This window comes from Puma concolor, chromosome B3 (assembly GCF_028749965.1).
Source record: "Puma concolor isolate L17-30 chromosome B3, mPumCon1.1.hap2, whole genome shotgun sequence".
Taxonomy (NCBI): Eukaryota; Metazoa; Chordata; class Mammalia; order Carnivora; family Felidae; genus Puma; species Puma concolor.
In genome coordinates, this window is record NC_141672.1 from 38228557 (window position 1) to 38248144 (window position 19588).

General features: G+C 41.0%; 1 protein-coding gene across 11 annotated transcripts in view; it reads right to left on the reverse strand.

Moving 5' to 3' along the window:
* Positions 1 to 19588, reverse strand: part of SYNE2 (spectrin repeat containing nuclear envelope protein 2) — a 342816-nt gene that overhangs the window by 244247 nt on the left and 78981 nt on the right. For all 11 annotated transcript variants that reach the window (XM_086709562.1, XM_086709567.1, XM_086709569.1 and 8 more), the window contains exons 3-9: positions 16235 to 16296; positions 14967 to 15062; positions 14798 to 14875; positions 14617 to 14709; positions 9451 to 9632; positions 5045 to 5241; positions 406 to 506 (exon numbers count right to left, since the gene is read on the reverse strand). In XM_086709562.1, the coding sequence (XP_086565688.1) occupies positions 406 to 506; positions 5045 to 5241; positions 9451 to 9632; positions 14617 to 14709; positions 14798 to 14875; positions 14967 to 15062; positions 16235 to 16296 (809 nt within the window). The remainder of the gene's footprint in view (positions 1 to 405; positions 507 to 5044; positions 5242 to 9450; positions 9633 to 14616; positions 14710 to 14797; positions 14876 to 14966; positions 15063 to 16234; positions 16297 to 19588) is intronic.

Consider the following 19588-nt stretch of genomic DNA (forward strand, 5'->3'; position numbering starts at 1 on the left):
GGAGCCTGTTTCCGATTCTGTGTCTCCCTCTCTCTCTGCCCCTCCCCCGTTCATGCTCTGTCTCTCTCTGTCCCAAAAATAAATAAAAACGTTGGAAAAAAAAAAATTAAAAAAAAAAATTAAAAAAAAAAAAAACAGGTGAAACAAATCTACAGTGAAAGAAACTGGAACACTGGTTGCCTGGGGTGTGGAGTACAGACAGGAAAGAGGAACACTGGAACATTCTGGGTAGGAGAAACGTGTTACATCATGATTGTTATATGGGTTACCTGCGTGTATGCATTTGTCAAAATTCATAGAACTGCACATTTCAGCTCTAGGTGCAAATTATACCTCAACTTTTAGAATGAAGCCATTGGTAGCATACAACAAAAATGAGCTTGAGACATACTTATGAGGACATACCTGAGCTTCAGCTCCAGTCCCAGATGCATCCTTCGAATACCGTAGAAATTGTGCCACATAAGTCATGATTGACTTTTCATCAGGATTAACAACGTCCACATCTGCAAGATGTGCCACAGGATCAATGAGCTATAGATGTGATTTCCTACAATTACTACCCAAGAACAGGCCATGCCATGAGATAGCCTTGGAATAAACCAAAGCAGCTAATAACCAGCCGTGCAAATCTCTGTGGTCAGTCGCCCTTGCTCCAAGGCTGTGCATTGGCTAAGAGTTTAGATCCAGAGTCAGAGCTGAGTTGAACCCTGGCAGTAGTAAGTGCACAGCCTCAATTTCCACTACGCCTGTTGTAGGCAGAAGAGCGTAAGTAGAGCGGGAGAGTGGAGCAGAGAAAATACAGCTTTTCAGAGACACAGTATGGAAACTCCTCCAGGAGTGTAGAGTGTAGGAATGTACAGCAACTAGAACCCATTCCTGTCACACCAGTCTCAGGAAGTGCGCAGTAGAGCATTTCCAAAAGCATAGGTTCTATGGAAGACTTATTCAAGACATCCACAAGATTTTATTTGTTCGTTTGTGGAACAAATGTAATTACTCAGAGCCTTCTGTGGGCCGGTCTTTGTACTGCATTAACAGAGTCCGTGGTGAAAAAACATTGGAAAATGCTGAATTTAAACAAAGTAAAAAATATTATAAATTCCATAAGCGCAGACGTTCTCCAGACAGAAAACAAATTAGATCACAAAATCCAAAGGGAGCACAATATGTTACAGACAAAATGAACACATAATTTTGGGCTATCTTTTGATATGTTGCCAAAACAACTATGAAGATATTGAAAAGGAAATCATTTGTGTTTATTTATTTTTAATTTTTTTAATGTTTATTTATTTTTGAGAGAGAGAGAGAGAGCAAGAGTGGGGGAGGGCAGAGAAAGAGGAAGACACAGAATCCAAAGCAGGCTCCAGGCTCTGAGCTGTCAGCACAGAGCCCAACACAGGGCTCGAACCCACAAAACGTGAGATCATGACTTGAGCTGAAGTTGGACGCTTAACCGACTGAGCCACCCAGGCGCTCCTTTTGTGATTATTAATTCAGTTAAAATAAACTCATCAAATATTTATAGAGAGTCAAGAAATGCAGGTCACAAGCAAGATATGTAAGGCTCATTCTTGTCCTTATTCATTCAACAAGTGGATGCAAGACACTTGAGTAAATGCTAGATGCCTGAGGACATTATCTGCCCCTCAAGGAGCTTACTGTTAGGAGAAAAACAAACAACAAAGAAATATAATACACTATGCATGCTTCAGCAAATGTGTTTACTAGACCCAATGACTATTCTAAGTAGGCTGACAGAGAACATGAATCTAATCTATATCCAAATTAAAAGATTCAACACAGTAGACATATAAAAGGTATCTATAAAAAGTTAGGGGTGGAGTTTCAATAAAGGAAGGATCCCTAAGAGCAGAGTTATTCTTTTACTGAAAAAAAGTGTAAGTAAAAAAAAGTAAAAGTACATCAAGAGATACATAAAATAATTATACTGGCTTAACTAGATGTTTCTTTTCAAAAACTTTATTGCATGAAAAAATTAAAAATAAATAAAAACTTTATTGTGTATGAAGTCATGCACAGTGATTAAATGTTTTAATAAAATTGTCAAAAGATAATTCGCTTATTCAAGTATGACAACAGCATTTAGTTTGCAGAAATAATGACGTATTTCACATTTTGAGCTATTGTTTAAGCTATTTAAAGTGAATTATGGGCAACCATTTATACAGTGGAAATTTGGCTTTTTTATACTGTCACATTATTTGCTGAATTACTTTTACATATTTTACACTGATATTTAGAGAATCACAACATGAAAGGAGCATTAAAAAAACAAATAGTAATCAGACAAGGGGATAAAACAAAACATGAGGAAACACAAAGAAAAGAAAAAAAGATAGTGAAAAGCCAAAAAGGAAAGAGAAAAGACAAAGAATGGGAGAAAAGGAAGAAAGAAAGAAAAGGGAGGCGAGAACAAATAAGGAAGGGAGAGTTAACAAGAATTATCAACAAGCAACATAAACCAGAGCAATGACAAACCTAATACACAAACACATGAAACCATTAGGCTAACTCTTAACTTAGAAATGCCACCTAATTCAACTGAGGTCCAAGAAGGCTAAGACCCCACATAGCTAGTGCCCAGATCTTAGCTTCTAATCCTATTCTCCAGTAAAAGAAACCGGTACTCCCTGGGGAGACGGTTGATCCCACTGGGGTAGGAAACATCCAAGATGAGCCTGGAGCATCTTGCAGCGCCAGGAAATAGGGATGTGCTCAAAAGCAAACAAGGAAACGCCACATGGAGGGCAGTATGTCAAAGGGGCAAAGGAGCTAGCTAAAATAGCTCCTAATGGCTGAATCTTTGAGTTAAAAAAATGTTTTTTAATTTGAGCAGTTAAATACACAAAACAGTATTAGGTTACAACCCAAAGTAGAAAATGAAATGTCCATAAGCCCATACTGATATAAATGGTTGGAGGGGCGCCTGGGGGGCTCAGTCGGTTAAGTGCCACCTTCGGCTCAGGTCGTGATCTCACGGCTGGTGGGTTCGAGCCCCACATCAGGTTCTGTGCTGACGGCTCAGAGCCTGGAGCCTGCTTCAGATTCTGTGTCTCCCTCTCTCTCGTTCTCTCTGCCCCTCCCCCTCCTAAGTGTCGGCTACGCATAACGACTTCCCAAAGAGTACAACACAGGAAGAGGGAAACAAAAAAAAAAAATCGCTTCACGGGGAAGCAACCTGGCAAACACTACCTCAGCCAGGTGATTTTTTTTTAATTAAAAAAAATTAAATTATATACATGAACAATCAAATAAAACATATTAAAACAAATGTAATAAACACTCAAAACTCACCACTTCCCAACTATTTTACCACATTTTACTATTACCGGTGCTCTTGAGGTTACTTACCTCTGTTGCACCTGTAAGATAGAAAACTACATTAAAAAAAAAAAAGAAAGAAAAAGAAAACTACATAATGGTGCGTTAGGGTTGCACATCTTTTCCCTACTCCATGTTCAGTGACTTCACACCGGAATCGGCCGTGGTGGCAACGTTCAAACCACACACAACCACAAAAATCAGCAAATGAGGGCTTGATTTCTTGTATATTGATTACAAAGAAAGGGATGGAGAAAATGTTAATAACGCACGTTAAGCTTAAAAGTACGTCCTGTCAAGGGGCACCTGGGTGGCTCAGTCGGTTAAGCATCGGACTCTTGATCTGGGCTCAGGTCATGATCTCACCGTTCGTGAGATAGAGCCCCAAGTCGGGCTCTGCACTGACAGTGTGGAACTTGCTTCGGATTCTCTCCCTCTCTCCCTTTCTCTCTGCCTCTACCCCGCTTGCGTGCTCTCTCTCCCTCTCTCACAATAAGTAAACTCTGAAAGACAAAAAAAAAAAAAAAAAAAAAAAAAAAGCATGTCCTATCTAGAGCTGTGAAATTGCACAAAAAAATGAGGAAATATTCTTCCAATATTAGGTTCAGCAAAAAAAGTCATTCACATGTTGAAGAACAAGTCAAGTTCCAACAAACATCTCTATTGTCGTACTTACTCACGAACGTAAAGACAATTATTTGCCAACATTCATGTCAGGACTCCACATGTCCAGCGACCGCAACCATAAGTTGGCTGCAGGTGGATACAAGCGTTTGGTGAAAATCAACAAAAACATCTGGGGCTATATGGAATTCATAATAAATGTATCACATATTTTCTTATCATTTGTAAACTGTGTACTACGTGTGCCTTATATTAGTAATATTTGTGATAGACGTGTGTACGTATCCACACACGCTCAGGCACACACACGCATTGCTCTGGAGACCCAGTCACACATTACCTACACACCCCTGGTTGTACAGCTGAGACTAGAATGTGTACTTAATTTGTCAGTGCATTGAAATCTTCGCGAATCCTACACACCCCTTTTATGAGCTTACTGGGATTTTTAATAAGCGTTGGTACATTAAGAAACAATACAACCCACAGCAAAGTGCTTTTCCAAAGAATTAAATCATCTTAATCTTAATTTTGTGAAGTTAACATAATCATCTCTTTGAACAAAACCCGTATTTAGGATTTTGCTGTGGTCGTTAACCATACCACACAATGTGTCGAGCATAATCACGGCAAAGCCTAGCCAGCCACAGAGGGCGAAACAAACAAACAAACAAGAGTTTCTGTCCTCAAAGAAGTTCAGCTTTACCTAGGGGGAAAGAGTGGAGAGGAGCAATACGTTAACCCAAAGAACGGTCTTACCAGGGAGCTTTTAGAACAGAATAACAGAATCAAGGGAACACAACGTAGAACACAATGAAAGAAAACTAAGACAAAGACTCAAATTATTTCCAATAATAGCATTGCTTGCTTTCAGCTGTCTTGTCATCCTGGCAATTACTGAAGTTAATGAATTGGTAGGAATTCTTAGTGTCATGAAATTTAATAAAGAGTTTAAGTTATTAAACCCTCCGGGGCGATAATACCGTTATGTTTATTTATGTAGAGGTCCTGTTTACATTTCCCAGCCAACTTCACACTGGACAGCGTTTTAAAAAGAAAGAAGCTTCTTTACCTTCTGGTTCTAGCAACTTGGGGATTTTAAATTCCCGTTCGGCAATTCCAAAGGCCTCTTTCAGATTGTCTTTGTTGGATCTATGCTTCACTGTCTTCATGTCAATTAGGTCTGGTCGCAAGGCATGAATGACAGCCAAAAAAGCCATCCCATTTCTCCAGCTTGACTTAAAATCTGTCACACTGACAGACTCACACCTATCACAAAAGGACAAAAACATGATAAATACTATTTAAAAGAATACGTCAAAGCACATCCACCATATTCAATAGTAATGAAAACAGATTTCAGTGGATCAAATACATCACATATTCTAGAAAAACATTTTATTTTAATCTTGTGGGCATATTAAAGTGAAATGCCAGCTTTGATGAGGCTCATGGTACCGCAGAACATTGGTGCTCAAAGTGTGGCCCTTGGACCAGCAGCATCAGCGTCACCTGGGCTGCAAGTGCTAGAAATACAAATTCTCAGTCGGACGCAACCCCAAACCTACTGCATTAAACTCCGGAGGTAGGTCTGAAATCTGTGTCTCCAAAAGCCCTCCAAGTGACAACAGCCACGCAAGTTTAATGCTCTTCATTCAGGAATCTGTTGGCTCGGCACTGGCTTTAGACTTCTACGTGTAATTAAGTCCGTTTCACTAGTGGAAACAATTTCTTTCTCGTTAGAACAAATTATATGACACATTGTGCCACTTTAATGGTCAGTAGCTTATCACTCCTCTGCTTAAAACTAGTCATCACAGATGAATGGATAAACAGAATGTGATGTATTGATATAGTGGAATATTATTCGGCCCTAAAAAAGAAAGACGTTCTGACCCATCTTACAACATGGAAGAACCTTGACGGTATTATGCAGAGTATAAGAAACTGGTTACCAAAGAGCAAATCCTGTATGATTTCACCCATGTAAGGCACCTTGAGTAATGAAATTCATAGATAAAGAAAAGCAGACCACTGGCTACGGGAGGGAAGGCTGGGAGAGTTTTAGTTTCATAAGATGAGAAAAGTTCTGGAGATGGATAGTGGTGATGGTTACATCACAGTATGAATGTACTTAATGCCACCGAACTGGACATTTAAAAATGTTAAAATGGTTGAATTTTATGTTCTATATGTTTTACTACAATAAAATTTTTTTTTTTCAAAAACAAAAACCCTGTCGGGGCCCTTGGGTGGCTCAGTCGGTTAAGTAGCCAACTCTTGATTTCAGCTCGGGTTGTGATCTCACCATCATGACATTCAGCCCTGAGTTGGGCATGCTTAAAATTCTCTCTCTCTCTCTCTCTCTCTCTCCCCCTCCCTCTCTGCTCCTCTCCCACCTATGCTCTCTCTCTCTCTCTCTCTCTCTGTCTCTCTCTCTCACAAACAAAACCCTGCCATAGCTTATCGGAATAACATCTCTCAGTCTGGCCCACGAGGCCTAACATAGTTTGTCCCCTGCCTACAACTTCCACCCTTGTATCTCCCTCTCTTACAATGCTGTAGCCACTCTGGCTTCGTTCCTTTCTCAACACCGTGCTCTTTTTTAAGTTTTATTTTAGAGAGAGAGTGCAAGTGGGGGTGAGGGACAGGGGGAGAGGGGAAGAGAGAAAGACAGAAAGAGAGAGAGAGAGTGAGACAGAGTATAAAGCAGGCTCAATGCCCAGCACAGAGCCCAACACGGGACTCACGGGACTCGATCCCACAACCTTGGGGTCATGACCTGAGCCAAAAACAAGAGTGGGATGCTCAACTGACTGCGCCACCCAGGCACCCCCACGCTCCTTTTAATCCCTCTGCGCGGATGCTCTTTCTCCCAGATCTTCATACACCTGAAGCCTTCTCCTTCAGTCCTCACTCAAAGGTCTCTTTCTCAGAAAGGTGCTCCATGGTCGCCTCAGATAAAAGCCACCCTCCCACCTTTGACATTCTCACTCATCGTAAGTCCTTCCTGACTTTACTGCCAACTGTAGTTATGACATTGATCCATCTGCTGTGGGCCAAGCCCCTGGAAAGCAAGGGCCTTGTCCTCCTTGTCTCCTACAGTAGACTCATCCCCAAATGGTATCTGGCATATAAATGTGCTTAATATATATATTTCAAATCATTCCATCAATCACAACTCTGCATTTGACAAGGGATCAGTGAAGATGGTTTTTTTTTTAATTTTTTTTTTAACGTTTTATTTATTTTTGAGACAGGGAGAGACAGAGCATGAACAGGGGAGGGTCAGAGAGAGGGAGACACAGAATCTGAAACAGGCTCCAGGCTCTGAGCTGTCAGCACAGAGCCCGACGCGGGGTCGAACTCACGGAACGCGAGATCGTGACCTGAGCCGAAGTCGGAGGCTTAACCGACTGAGCCACCCAGGCGCCCCCAGTGAAGATGTTTTAAGAGCACAGTTGCCTATGTGGGAAATAATCCAGGACAACTGTATTTTCCTTTAATATGTCATAAAAAATATGAGGAAATTCAATGGACCCATTTAAGGTATCAATCAAATGATAAAAACCACTCGAGATATAGTCAACTTCTGATGACCTGGGCTTTCCTGAACCTCTTAGGAAAAAACGCCTAAAATATGACTGTGATAAAACTACATGGTATTCGGTGATTTTTGTCTTGCTTAACAAATCTTTATGTGGTCCACACTTTGTTCAGAAACTGTTCTAAATACTTAAAAAATAATTTTTATAATATACCTAATAACGCTATGAAGTGTTAGTATTGTCCACAGTTTTATGATTGAGGAAACTCCAACGCAAAGAGATTCAGTAGCTGAAGTCACCAGTTAGAAACTGCTGGGAGCCACGACTCGAACGCAGGCTCCGGGCTTCAGAACACTAAGCACAACTGGCTAAAGGGATGGCTGGGGCCAAGGGCAGGGCAGAGCGGGGATCAGAACCGGCTAAGTGCTGACTGGCAGGCGCTGCCCTCAATAAAGCCCCAGGCTGTGAGATGGGCTCTGCACTGATGAGTGGACGCCAATCCCACAGAGAACAAGCTGCTGCCAGGTGTTAGAGAGGGCGGGTTAGGGCTCCAGAGTGACTGGCAGGACCTCAGCTCATTTAGAAGTTGCAAACCGGGTCCCCGCTTCATCTCCTTCAGAAACGAGAGAACACGACACATTTCTTACAACATAGTCTCCCCATAGTCTGGATCTCGGATGAGTTCCAGGGACACATAGACTATCGAAGTAAGCCCCCTAAAAATGCCACCAATGAGGGCCCAAACTAGAATAAACTCCTGATGAGTTACTTCAGAAGGATTCACTACATCTTGACAAGTTTAGCACAGCTCATAGTTGGAAAGTAGGGAAAGACATGGAGAAAAGGTAAACTGTGGCAAAACATTTGGACTTCCAAGTGGTTTGAAATTTATTTACAGATAAATGAAACAAGTCTGAATATGATTTGATAATGCTCTTCACACATTATTATTTTCGATTAAAAAATATGGAATTATTATTATTATTTATTTTGGATTCCTTTGGATTAAAAAATATAGAAAACGGAAGTAAAACCATCTCTAGAAGATTCAAGAAAAAGTCCATTTGCTGTATGTAAAACCTTGTAAGATCTGTATGTCTTTTTGTCCTTCACGAAATACAGAGGATGCATGACAACTAAAGAAAGGCCGGAGGCAGAAGTTAACATCCTAGCCTACTACTGGGAAGAAGTTACTCAGAAGCCCACCATTTGTGAGGTCTTAGCGACACAGTGATGCCTCTATTTATGCAGACCATGCTACGATGGGAGAAGAAAGGCCATTTGAACTCTACAGCTCATCTCATGGGGAGTTCTGCATCCTAACTCCTTATTTTTCCTAAATCCCATCCCAGCAAGTGTTTAAAATGAAAAAGTAAATGTCTGCCAAGAGCAAACCTTTTTCTTTATAAAACAGAATTTCTGGACACTAACTTCCTATCATCATCCCCACTTAAAAAAACAAAAAAAAAAACAAAAAACTCCTATTTTCTGGCTTCTGTTCCTTGACTGAGCTACAAATTTCTAAACAATGGGGACTGTGGTGTTTTAATGTAGTCCTATACAGTTCCAAAGGATAATTTTATGTGTTGATTCCTTATTCCTTCATTTGTTCATTTATTCATTCAATACGCATTTATGGGGCGCCTACCAGGAACTTACATTGTGCTAGCTTCTGGGGATACACAGTCAAGAAAAATGTAGTCCTGACTTTTAAAAAGCTCCTAGTGTGGCTGAGTTCACGAACCTCTACATTTGGAAGATTCACTCCAAAAGAAAGGAGGATAGTAAACATTTTCCTTTTAGGAGAGGGAAGTGTTCCGACGTATGTTATATACCCAGTCAGCCTTATTTTCAGACCTGGAGTCAGTAAGGTTGTGTTAGCGGGTAAAGTCACCCTGTGTGTCTCCCGTGGTCAGAGCAAACTACTTACGGGGCACATTGCTCCTGAGCCCACAAGAGAAGAGCCTTCTTTGCAGACATCTGCCATCTTTCTTGGGCTTTGGAGCATTTCTTGGCTGGAGGACTTGAGGTAGGAGATGAGTCAGCCACACTCACACTGTCCAAGGAAGGTTGATTGTAATTGCAAGAAAGAGTCCGGGCAAGCTCTTCGATCTAAGGAACACATAATAGTCGACACATACAAATCAGAAGTTAAAAGCATTGAGGCTAAACCTTCAGCCAAAACAAGACCTGAAAAGAATCAGGTAGCAGTGAGAGCCTACTCATGGTGGAAAAAGCACTGGACAAATCCTTGAATAACAGCATTTGGAATCTCGGGCTACGCTTAGGCTTTCTTTCAGTGGACTTGGGTTGCTCCTGCCCTTGTTCAGGCATTTCGTTCCACCGAGGGCAAGCCTCTATTCATCCCCCCAACACGCTTACAGAGCACTTCTCAGGTGCTCAACACCTGTCACTCTCAACTGAATTGACCTAAGCTGAGATCCTACTCTAGAGTGCCTTCCAAGAGACTGGGCCAGTTAGAACGCATCCTTGATTACAAACCAATAGGAAACAAAAACACATACAGAACAAAAGGAAACAAAAACACATACAGAACAAAATAGTCAAATATATGAGTCCCAAAAAAGAAAAAAAAATTGCCATCAAGTATGTAAAAAATCACCTCGTTAGTCATTTAAGAAAGCAAAATGTATACAGCAAGAGGGACAGTTCCTTCATTTATAACACAGGCAAAAAATTTTAAAAGATAACATCTAGTGATGTTATCATCTAGTGAGAATGTGAGAAACTGGATTTTTCCATGTTGCTGGTAAACACAAAAATTCGTTCCGATTTTTTGGAGGCAGTAAGATAACACCTATGGAAAACTTTAAAAGACAAACCTACAAACATAGTAACATGTATTATTGAGAGAAGTGCACTTCTCTTAATAATTAATAGATTCTCCAGACAACCAGTAACAGTAGATGTGACCAATACAATTAATAAACCTGATCTGATTGGCATACTCCATTGTACCTCAAATGGCAGAATCAACATTCTTTTCAAAACCATATAAAATATTTACGAAAATTGAGCCATAAAACAAGTTTCAGCAGTTTTGAAGAACCGAAACCATTCAGATGGTTATTCTCTGACCACACTGAAATTAAGCTAGAAATCAATAACAAAAATATAACAAACAAAATCCCCAACTATTTGGATATTCAGCGATAGAATGTTAGAGAACCCATAGGTCAAATAAGAAATCATAGTGAACATGAAATATTTTGGACAGAGCAATAATAAAAATACTGGATTCATAGATTAAACAATGCAAATTTTACCAATGCCAACTTTTTCCAACTTATACATTCAACGCAATCCTCATTAAAATTCCAACAGATTGTATGTAAATGAACAGGTTATTTATAAAACTCATATGAATAACAAATCAACATGCCGTGTACCTTAAACTTACACAATGGCAAATGCCAATTACATCTCAATTTAAAAAATTATATGAAAATGCAAATAGCAAGGAATAACCAAGATGATCCCAAAGAACAAGTTGGACACTATCAGATATCAAGACTTTTCTATATAGCTATAGAAACAGACATACTATAGCATTGGTCAGCAGGGATAAACAATGGAACAGAACTGACAATCTAACAATGGAGCCACACATATATGGTTACTTAGTTTTTGAAGTTACTGACACTACAGGACAGTAGGAAAATGATGGTCTTTTCAATACATGATGTTGGGTCAACTGGACAGCCACATGCAAAGAAAATTATCTTGACTGCTTTAACCTAACGTGCTCAAAAAAAAATTCATTCTCGAAAGATTGTAGCTCTAAATGTAAAAATGCGAAACAATTAAGCTTTCAGAACTGTGCTGTCCAATACGATAGTCACTAGCCACATGTGGCTATTATTTAAGTTAAATAAATAACATTTAAAATTTAGTTCCTCAGTCATACTAGCCACATTTCAAGTGTTCAAAAGCCACAAGAGACCAGTGGCTACTGTTCTGTACAGTGCAGCTACAGATCATTACCATCATTGCAGAAACTCCCATTGGACAGAACTACTCAAGAAAAGAGTGTAAGAGAATATCTCCAAGATGCTAGCAAAGGAAAAGATTTCTTTACAGGACATAGAACGTACTAGCCACCAAAAAAGGAAGTTGATAAAGTTGAACTACATTAAAATCATGAATGTCTATTCATTGAAAGATTGAGAAGGCAAGCCACAGAATCAGAGAAGGTATCTGCAATTCATATACACTCAACAAAGGACTTGTATTGCATCCAGATATAGATATAGATAGATATAGATATAGATACACACACACACATATATATAGCATTTATTTTTGAGAGACAGAGCGGGAGCATGTGAAGGGCAGAGAGAGAGAGAGAGAGAGAGAGAGAGAGAGAGAGAATCTGAAGCAGGCTCCAAGCTCTGAGCTGTCAGCACAGAGCCAGATGCAGGGTTCAAACCCACGAATTACGAGATTGTGACCCGGGACAAAGTCAGACACAACCGACCGAGCCACCCAGGCGCCCCCATAATATATTGTCAAATTTCTATAAATCGTTACACGCGATAGCACAGCTAAAATAAAAAAATTTTTAAATTTTTTTTTCAACGTTTATTTATTTTTTTGGGGACAGCGAGAGACAGAGCATGAATGGGGAAGGGGCAGAGAGAGAGGGAGACACAGAATCGGAAACAGGCTCCAGGCTCTGAGCCATCAGCCCAGAGCCTGACGCAGGGCTCGAACTCACGGACCGTGAGATCGTGACCTGGCTGAAGTCGGACGCTTAACCGACTGTGCCACCCAGGCGCCCCTAAAATAAAAAAATTTTAACGTCAAGTATTTGCAGGGATTGGAGAAGGGATCTCCAAACTCTGTAACAGGGTAAATCAGGGCAACCATTTTGAAAAACTCACTGGCACTACCTACCAAAGCTGAAGATCACACGCCTTATGACCGAGCAAATCCACTCCTAGATATATATAAGAGAGAAATGAGGGCTTGTACCACCAAAGGCAAATATACAAGAATGGGGCTAGTGGCTTTATTTGTAACAGCTGAAAACTGGCAACAAGAGAAATGCCCATCAATAGTAGAATAGTAAGTAAGCTCTGGCATAGTCATGCAGTGATACAGTCACACACGACAAGGAAAAAGAAAGAAATCCAGTCAATGATATTATAACTGTGACGTAACAGGACAGATGGACGGTAGTTACACTTGTGGTGAACACAGCAAAATGCATAAACTTGTCAAACCACAAAGTTCTACACCTGAAACTAAAATAACTAATTGTGCGTCAACTATACTCAACAACAACAACAACAACAACGAAAGACCTACCGATGCAATGCACACTTCAACAAGTTGAAACTCATAGATGATGTTAAGTGAAAGAAATCTAACACAAAAGAGTATACAGCATATGTAAGTCACTTCAGTTATAATCTCTTCATATGGAGGTAAAGATGCTAAGCTAAACAGCGATAGAGATCAAAGTGGTGGTTTCTTCAGGGAAGGGGGGTAAGGACTGGGAGAAATACATGGGAACTCTGGGATTCAGGCAATGTTTTCTATTTATATCTTGGGGGATGGTTACGTGGATGTATTTAATTTACAAGAATACATCCAGCTCTACACGTAAGATCTCTACCTTTCTCTCTACGTATGTTATACTTCAACAAAAGTTTATTTACATCAGTAAAGCGAGGCCAAAAAAAGCAAAACTTAAGGCCCAACAATTTTACTTCTAAGAATTTGGCCCATGGAACTAATGAAGATTGTACGTAAAAATTTTACCCTGAGCGTAGTCTTTTTGGAATTGCTTATAATCATAAAACTATGAGCATTCTGCCTGTCCATTAATAAGATATAGCACTTTACAAGAGAACACCATGCCTCCATTAAAACACACATATAAATTCAGAAAGATGTTCATTAGAACAGGTTGAAAAGTTTGGATAGGAGGACCATTCTGTTTAGGACATACAAACATAAACAAATACATATGTTCATTCCTACTGCATGTATCATGGAGACTGCACAGCAAATTATTTAGTGGTTATCACAGAGTGGTAGAATTATAGGTGATTCTATTTGCCTTTTATTACCTGTATTAAAATTTTTAATTATACTTCAAATATCCTGGAAAGTATGCAGGAAAAAAATATAACAAATACCTACGAATTGTCAAATTTTAACATTTTACCACATTTGGTTCATATTTTTTTAAAAAAATAAAACACTGATACAGTTTAAGCCTTCTGTCTTCCCCTCTGTGATTCCATTTCCTTCCTCTCCCAGAGGCAAAAAACACAATTCTAAACTTGGTTTTCATCATCCTCACGCATTTTATTTTACTAGAACTTCAAACGTAGGTATCCAGAAATCATACACAGTTCTTATCTTACATGGTTTAAATCTTACACAAAGTACTTCTGTTATTTTCTGGTTTTCATAAAATAACATTTGTTTCCCACATTATTTAAATTATTTTCAAAGTAATTATGGAGAGATACAACATGCAACTTTTTAGGTAACTGCAGAAAACCTGCACGAATTCGGAATCCCGGGTCTGGAAGAATATATTTATCAATCGTAAGTATCAGAAGGTCAGGACCAACAGTGTCTTTGTTGTTGTTTTCTTGGTGTCCTGGCACAAAAGCTAGAACGTAATAGGTGTTTAAATTATTTGTGGAGTGAAATTCATCAAGGAGTCAGTCTGGGGACAGGACGAAATGCTGTGGGATTACTAGATTGAACAAGGGTCCTCGAAACTAGGAGATTCTACAAAGTTTAGTGGGTTGGTTCTCACAAATTGACTCCGGAAGTTTCCTCTCTTCTGCCAAAGTAAGTAAACAATAATACACAAAATTTGATCACGGCAGGTTCTAGTGACAGTGGTGCTGACACTGCAGATCATTCAAGATACCATAATTCCGCATTCAATTTGCAACTGCAAAATAACATCAGTGGCAAAGGTCCACCCGTCAAGGGTTAGAGTGTCCTTTTTCTGGAAGAAACTCAGGACTGAATCTTCTTGCATAACACTTATTTCATTCTGCAGTAATCAGAACAGAAATAACTTCCACACCACCACACTACTTACATGAAAGTGCAGTATAATTGTCCAAATTAGGCCAAGAATGATGGATGGGTTTCCGTCTATAATATCAGTGACATGAATATTTATTAGCTTGATCTGGAAAAGAAGAAACACGGGTTAAAAGGAGAAAATATTTCATTGCATCAATTTCTCCTGTGAATCTTCCGATGAAATTCATACTCACTGATCGGTTTTTTAGGAATGTCAGGGCATGTTCTATATTGATTCTACACTGAAAGGTATTAGATCCTTTGTCTCGAGGCTATGAAATTCAAGCAAAATATATCACTTAGAAATATGAAAAAAAAAATTTTAATCAATAAAAGGCTTTTAATGTCACTTAAAAAGCTCACCAACTGTTGTCCTGAGAGTACTTCTAGCAGGTCCAGGAGGACATGCCCCTTTTTAATGTCCGCAAATAGGTCTGACACAACCGAGGGAGGAGTGTGCTACAAAAGGTCACAAGAAAAACATTCATTCAAACTTTGGTCCAAAAACATAATACCTTTAGGATTCTCATCAATAAATGCGCTTTGTGTTTTCACAAAAGCTCAAATTCGGTAGTGATTTTTAAGTAACAGAATGAGAGAGAACACACAAAGTTCTATGTCAAAGCACGGTAAGAAAAGTAGTGAATTTCATTTATCTCATGGCAAATTTCCAGTAGCACCACACTCTGGTACCTTCGCTGAGAGCTGAAAACCTGTGCATAGAGGCGGCATTAAAGACATTCAAAAACGCCAATAGTGACCCATTTGGGGAGTAGATTACATTTATGGAGTAATCTGTTTATGAACTTACCCTTTTCAGAACTGCATCGTGCAGGGATGGGGAGCCTGTGAGAAGAGGCTTATTCATTTTATATCTAGGTTATTCTGGGCACTTGGCATCACCGAGAGGCAGGATGGCACAGTGATTAACAAGGCCTTGGGGCGCCTGGGTGGCTCAGTCAGTTAAGCATCCGACTCTTGATCTCAGCTCAGGTCATGATCTCACAGTTCATGAGTTCGAGGCCCTCACTGGGCTCTGCGCTAACAGCACACAGCCTGCTTGGGCTTCTGTCTCCCTCTGTCTCTGCCCACCCCCCCTCAAAATAAATAAATAAACTTTTTTTAAAAATAAGAAAAAAAGGCCTCTGGGTCCACACTGCTGGGTTTGTATCCCAGCACTATCACTTATAAGTGGTGTGACAGTGCAACATTAGGCAAGTCACAGAACTTCTTTTTCCTTAGTTTCCTTGTTCTTTAAATAGGAATAATAGTCTCATGAGGGTGTTGTAAAGTCATGTAAATGTGATGCAAATTCATTATATTTACCGAGCTTAGGACACTGTTTAACACATAACCCTCCATACATAGGTACGAATCATTATTACTATTATTATTACATTTGATAAAAGAGACGTTGCTGCTTTCCCTTATCTCCCATATCCTTAGCAAAAGTGTCTCCTTTTTGTGTTGGGAAAGAATGACAAATACATCTAAACAAGATCACGGTGACTTCAGCACATTCTTTCAACCTTTTTGACGCCTCCCCAGTACCATTTGGGGGACCCAAAGGGAGGGAGTAGGAGAAATAATTTAAATATATTTATAGCTTTATTTGTTCTTTTTTTCCTCACCTTTGCCAACTGTGAGTTTATCCAGCAGGTGAAGGTTTTCTTCTGAGTGTCTTCCTGCTCAGCTATTGAAAAGAGACAACGGCAGTTATAAAATGAGAAGCCTCAGAAACCCTTTTAAACTTATCAAAACCTCAAAGGTCTAACCCTCTGGGGATGTGTGTGTATTCCACAGTTTTACCAGCTTTCTAGGACTTGGTCTAGCTTTCGGATGTTTGCTCAAGAAGTGGTTTGGAAATAGCATGTTGATTATATATATATATATGTATATATATATATATTTTTTTTTAATCACCGCAGGTTAGCTGACAAGAGACAATGATTTTTAATACTTTTTACTGACAAAAGAATTAAGTCTTCACATGGCCTTGACGGTGTTGTACAAGGAATTGTGAGGAGAGAGACTTCCCAACCCAAAGGCACTCTCAGTCTAAGCCAAAGCCATATGTATTTAAAGACAAACCCCATTCAAGAAAAAAAGAAAAAAGAAAAAGAAGGAGGTGCCTGGGTGGCCCAGTCTCTTCATTTCGGCTCCGGTCATGATCTCATGGTTGTGGGATCCAGCCCTGCGTCAGGCTCTGTGCTGACAGTGGAGACTGCTTAGGATTTTCTCTCTCTCTCTCTCTCTCAAAATAAATAAACTTTTTTTTAAATAAATAAATAAACAGGGGCACCTGGGTGGCTCAGTCAGTTGAGTGTCCAACTTCGACTCAGGTCACGATCTCACAGCTCGTGAGTTTGAGCCCCGCATAGGGCTCTGTGCTGACAGCTCAGAGCCTGGAGCCTGCTTCGGACTCTGTGTCTCCCTCTCTCTCTGCCCCTAACCCACTCACATTCTGTCTCTGTCTCTCTCAAAAATAAACAAACATTAAAAACAAAAAAAGAATCCTTTAAAAATAAATAAATAAATAAATAAATAAATAAATAAGTAAGTAAGTAAGTAAGTAAGTAAGGGCGCCTGGGTGCCTCAGTTGGTTAAGCGTCTAACTCTGGGTTTCAGCTCAGGACATGATCTCACTGTCCATGAGTTCGAGCCTGCATCAGGCTCTGCACTGACAGTGTGAAGCCTGCTTGGGACTCTCTCTCTCTCTATCTCTCTCTCTCAAACTAAACAAAAATAAACGTAGCAAACAAACAAACAAATAAATAAAGGTTCATAAAGTCGTGAGCAGTTTAGTCTTGACACTGAAAGTATTTATCATGGGGGATATATAGCCACTGAATTAACTGTAAATGAGCTGCAGTTAGAGTCAGAGACACCTGGGCTCAAGTCCTGCCTCTGTTACTAAGCGGCTGTGTGACACCAGTAATTTCCTTTGGGAATAAGGTAACAAGCACTCACCTCCAGAGACTGTTAAGGATTCACTTGAGAAGTGCCCACTTTTATTAGCAGGACAGGAGTCAAGGGCAAGATCTGAAACACTCAGGGTACGTCTTCCTCTCCTCGCAGGGGCAGGGGTGGGCCCTACACCAACTCCAAGCTCCCCACTAGCCTTCTACCCCCTCAGCTCCTGCGGACATGTCAACTCCGCACTCAAGGGTTAGCCCTGCACACCAGGACTGAGCTTCCATTTCCCCGGATGTCCTCACCCGGCTGGACAGGGACAAGTGTCAGCCCAGGCACTCACTCCTCCCTGGGCCCAATGTTCACAGCCCTGACACCACCATCTACCTTGAGGTCACCAGCTCTCATCCCAGGATGCCTCTTTCCCTGCTATGTCCATCAGCGCGTGCACACACTCACACACACACACACACACACACACACACACACACACGCTTGCACACATACATACTGCACACACTCTCCAGGCTGTCAGGTTCCCTTCCATTCTCTCACTCTGATGTCCTTAAGACTCTGCACACGCCCCAGTTTTTCTCATCACCCACCTCTTCTTAACACGGGAGGCCCTTCCACTGGTGATGAACCTGTAGAACACCGTCAGCAAAGTCGCCAGTGTCCAAACCCTCTCTGACAGGTGTCTTCTCTCTGCTCTTGCTGAAATCTGACCCCCTCAAGTGCTGGCTCTGCTCTCTCTTATACCCCTTGCACCACTGGGTCCTTGCTCCTCACTTCCAGATCATTCTCCACTCTCTCTGTCCCCAAAGTGCTCCAGTCTTGACTCTCATGTCATCAGACCATCTCCACGGCCACAGTCATCTACTGACCTCTGTCATTCCTCGCCATTCCTCATTTAATTCCTTCCCCGCTGTCCTCTCTCCAACACAATTTCTCTTTCTTGGCAATTTCAGCATACAACTGAGGAAGCTCCTGGCCTCTCCATTTCTTCCGTTCTTCTTCTGCAACAAACTTGTCTTCTGCTCTGCTTCAACCACTCGCTGTCACGGTCAAACCCCAGACCTCATCATTACTAATAACTGCAACTCCTGGAGGTCTCAATTTCAGGCATCTCATTTCTGAACAACAGCCCTTATCTTTTCAGTTCATTCTAGCGCCATTGATTCTGCCAGCTTTTCACTGTCCCTCGCTCCCACTGATATCCTACCTTTCATCCTCTTCCATTTTCAATTCCGTGATCGCTTCTTACAAACACTTCCTTGTGCCTTCTTGTGTGTTCCTGGCTCTTTATCACTACACTCCGCTCGCTCATACCAACACTCATCCTACTGAATGTGGCTGGAAGAAGATCTGTCCCTGTGCTGACTGGTCTCACCGTGACGCCCAAGTAGGGCGTCTCTTCCTCGAACTTCCAACACCTCCTCTCCCATCCTCACTCTTCAGCTGAGACCCTGCTCCCAGAGCACATCCATTCCCTGTCCAATCCACCTATCAAAATGTCCCTGCCTCCAGCCTGTTAGCACGCCATGCCCTGGCCTTTTCAGACCTAAAGCTGATCCCTTCACTCGTTCCCCAGATCCCATCCCTTTATGCCTGCTCGAGGACATTGCCTCCTTTCTCTCCTGTATCATCCCCTTCTCCCCCTCTCCCTTAGACCATTCCCATCAGTGTAGATCCAGGCTGTTAATTCACCACAAAAACAAAACCAAACCTCTCTGACCCCAGTTCCCACAAACTACTGCTTTACTTATCTGCCGCCCTTTATGACAAAACTCCTCAGACAGGAGGAGTTCTCCAGGTCGCCTGTGTTCTCCAGGTCCCCTCCTCCTCATTCTCTCTTAACCGAACCCACACCAATCAGACCACGGCCATTCCTCCAAAACTGCTCCCTCATCAAGGGCACCATGAATTCAGGTCATCAATAACCACCTTCCAGTAGAACCAACGGTCGATTCTCAGCCTTCACCTTTCTGGACCCTACACTCTTGGTTTTCCTCCTCCATCACAAGTCGGCTTCTCTCTTTCTCTCACACTTCATATCCAATGCCTCGGAGAAT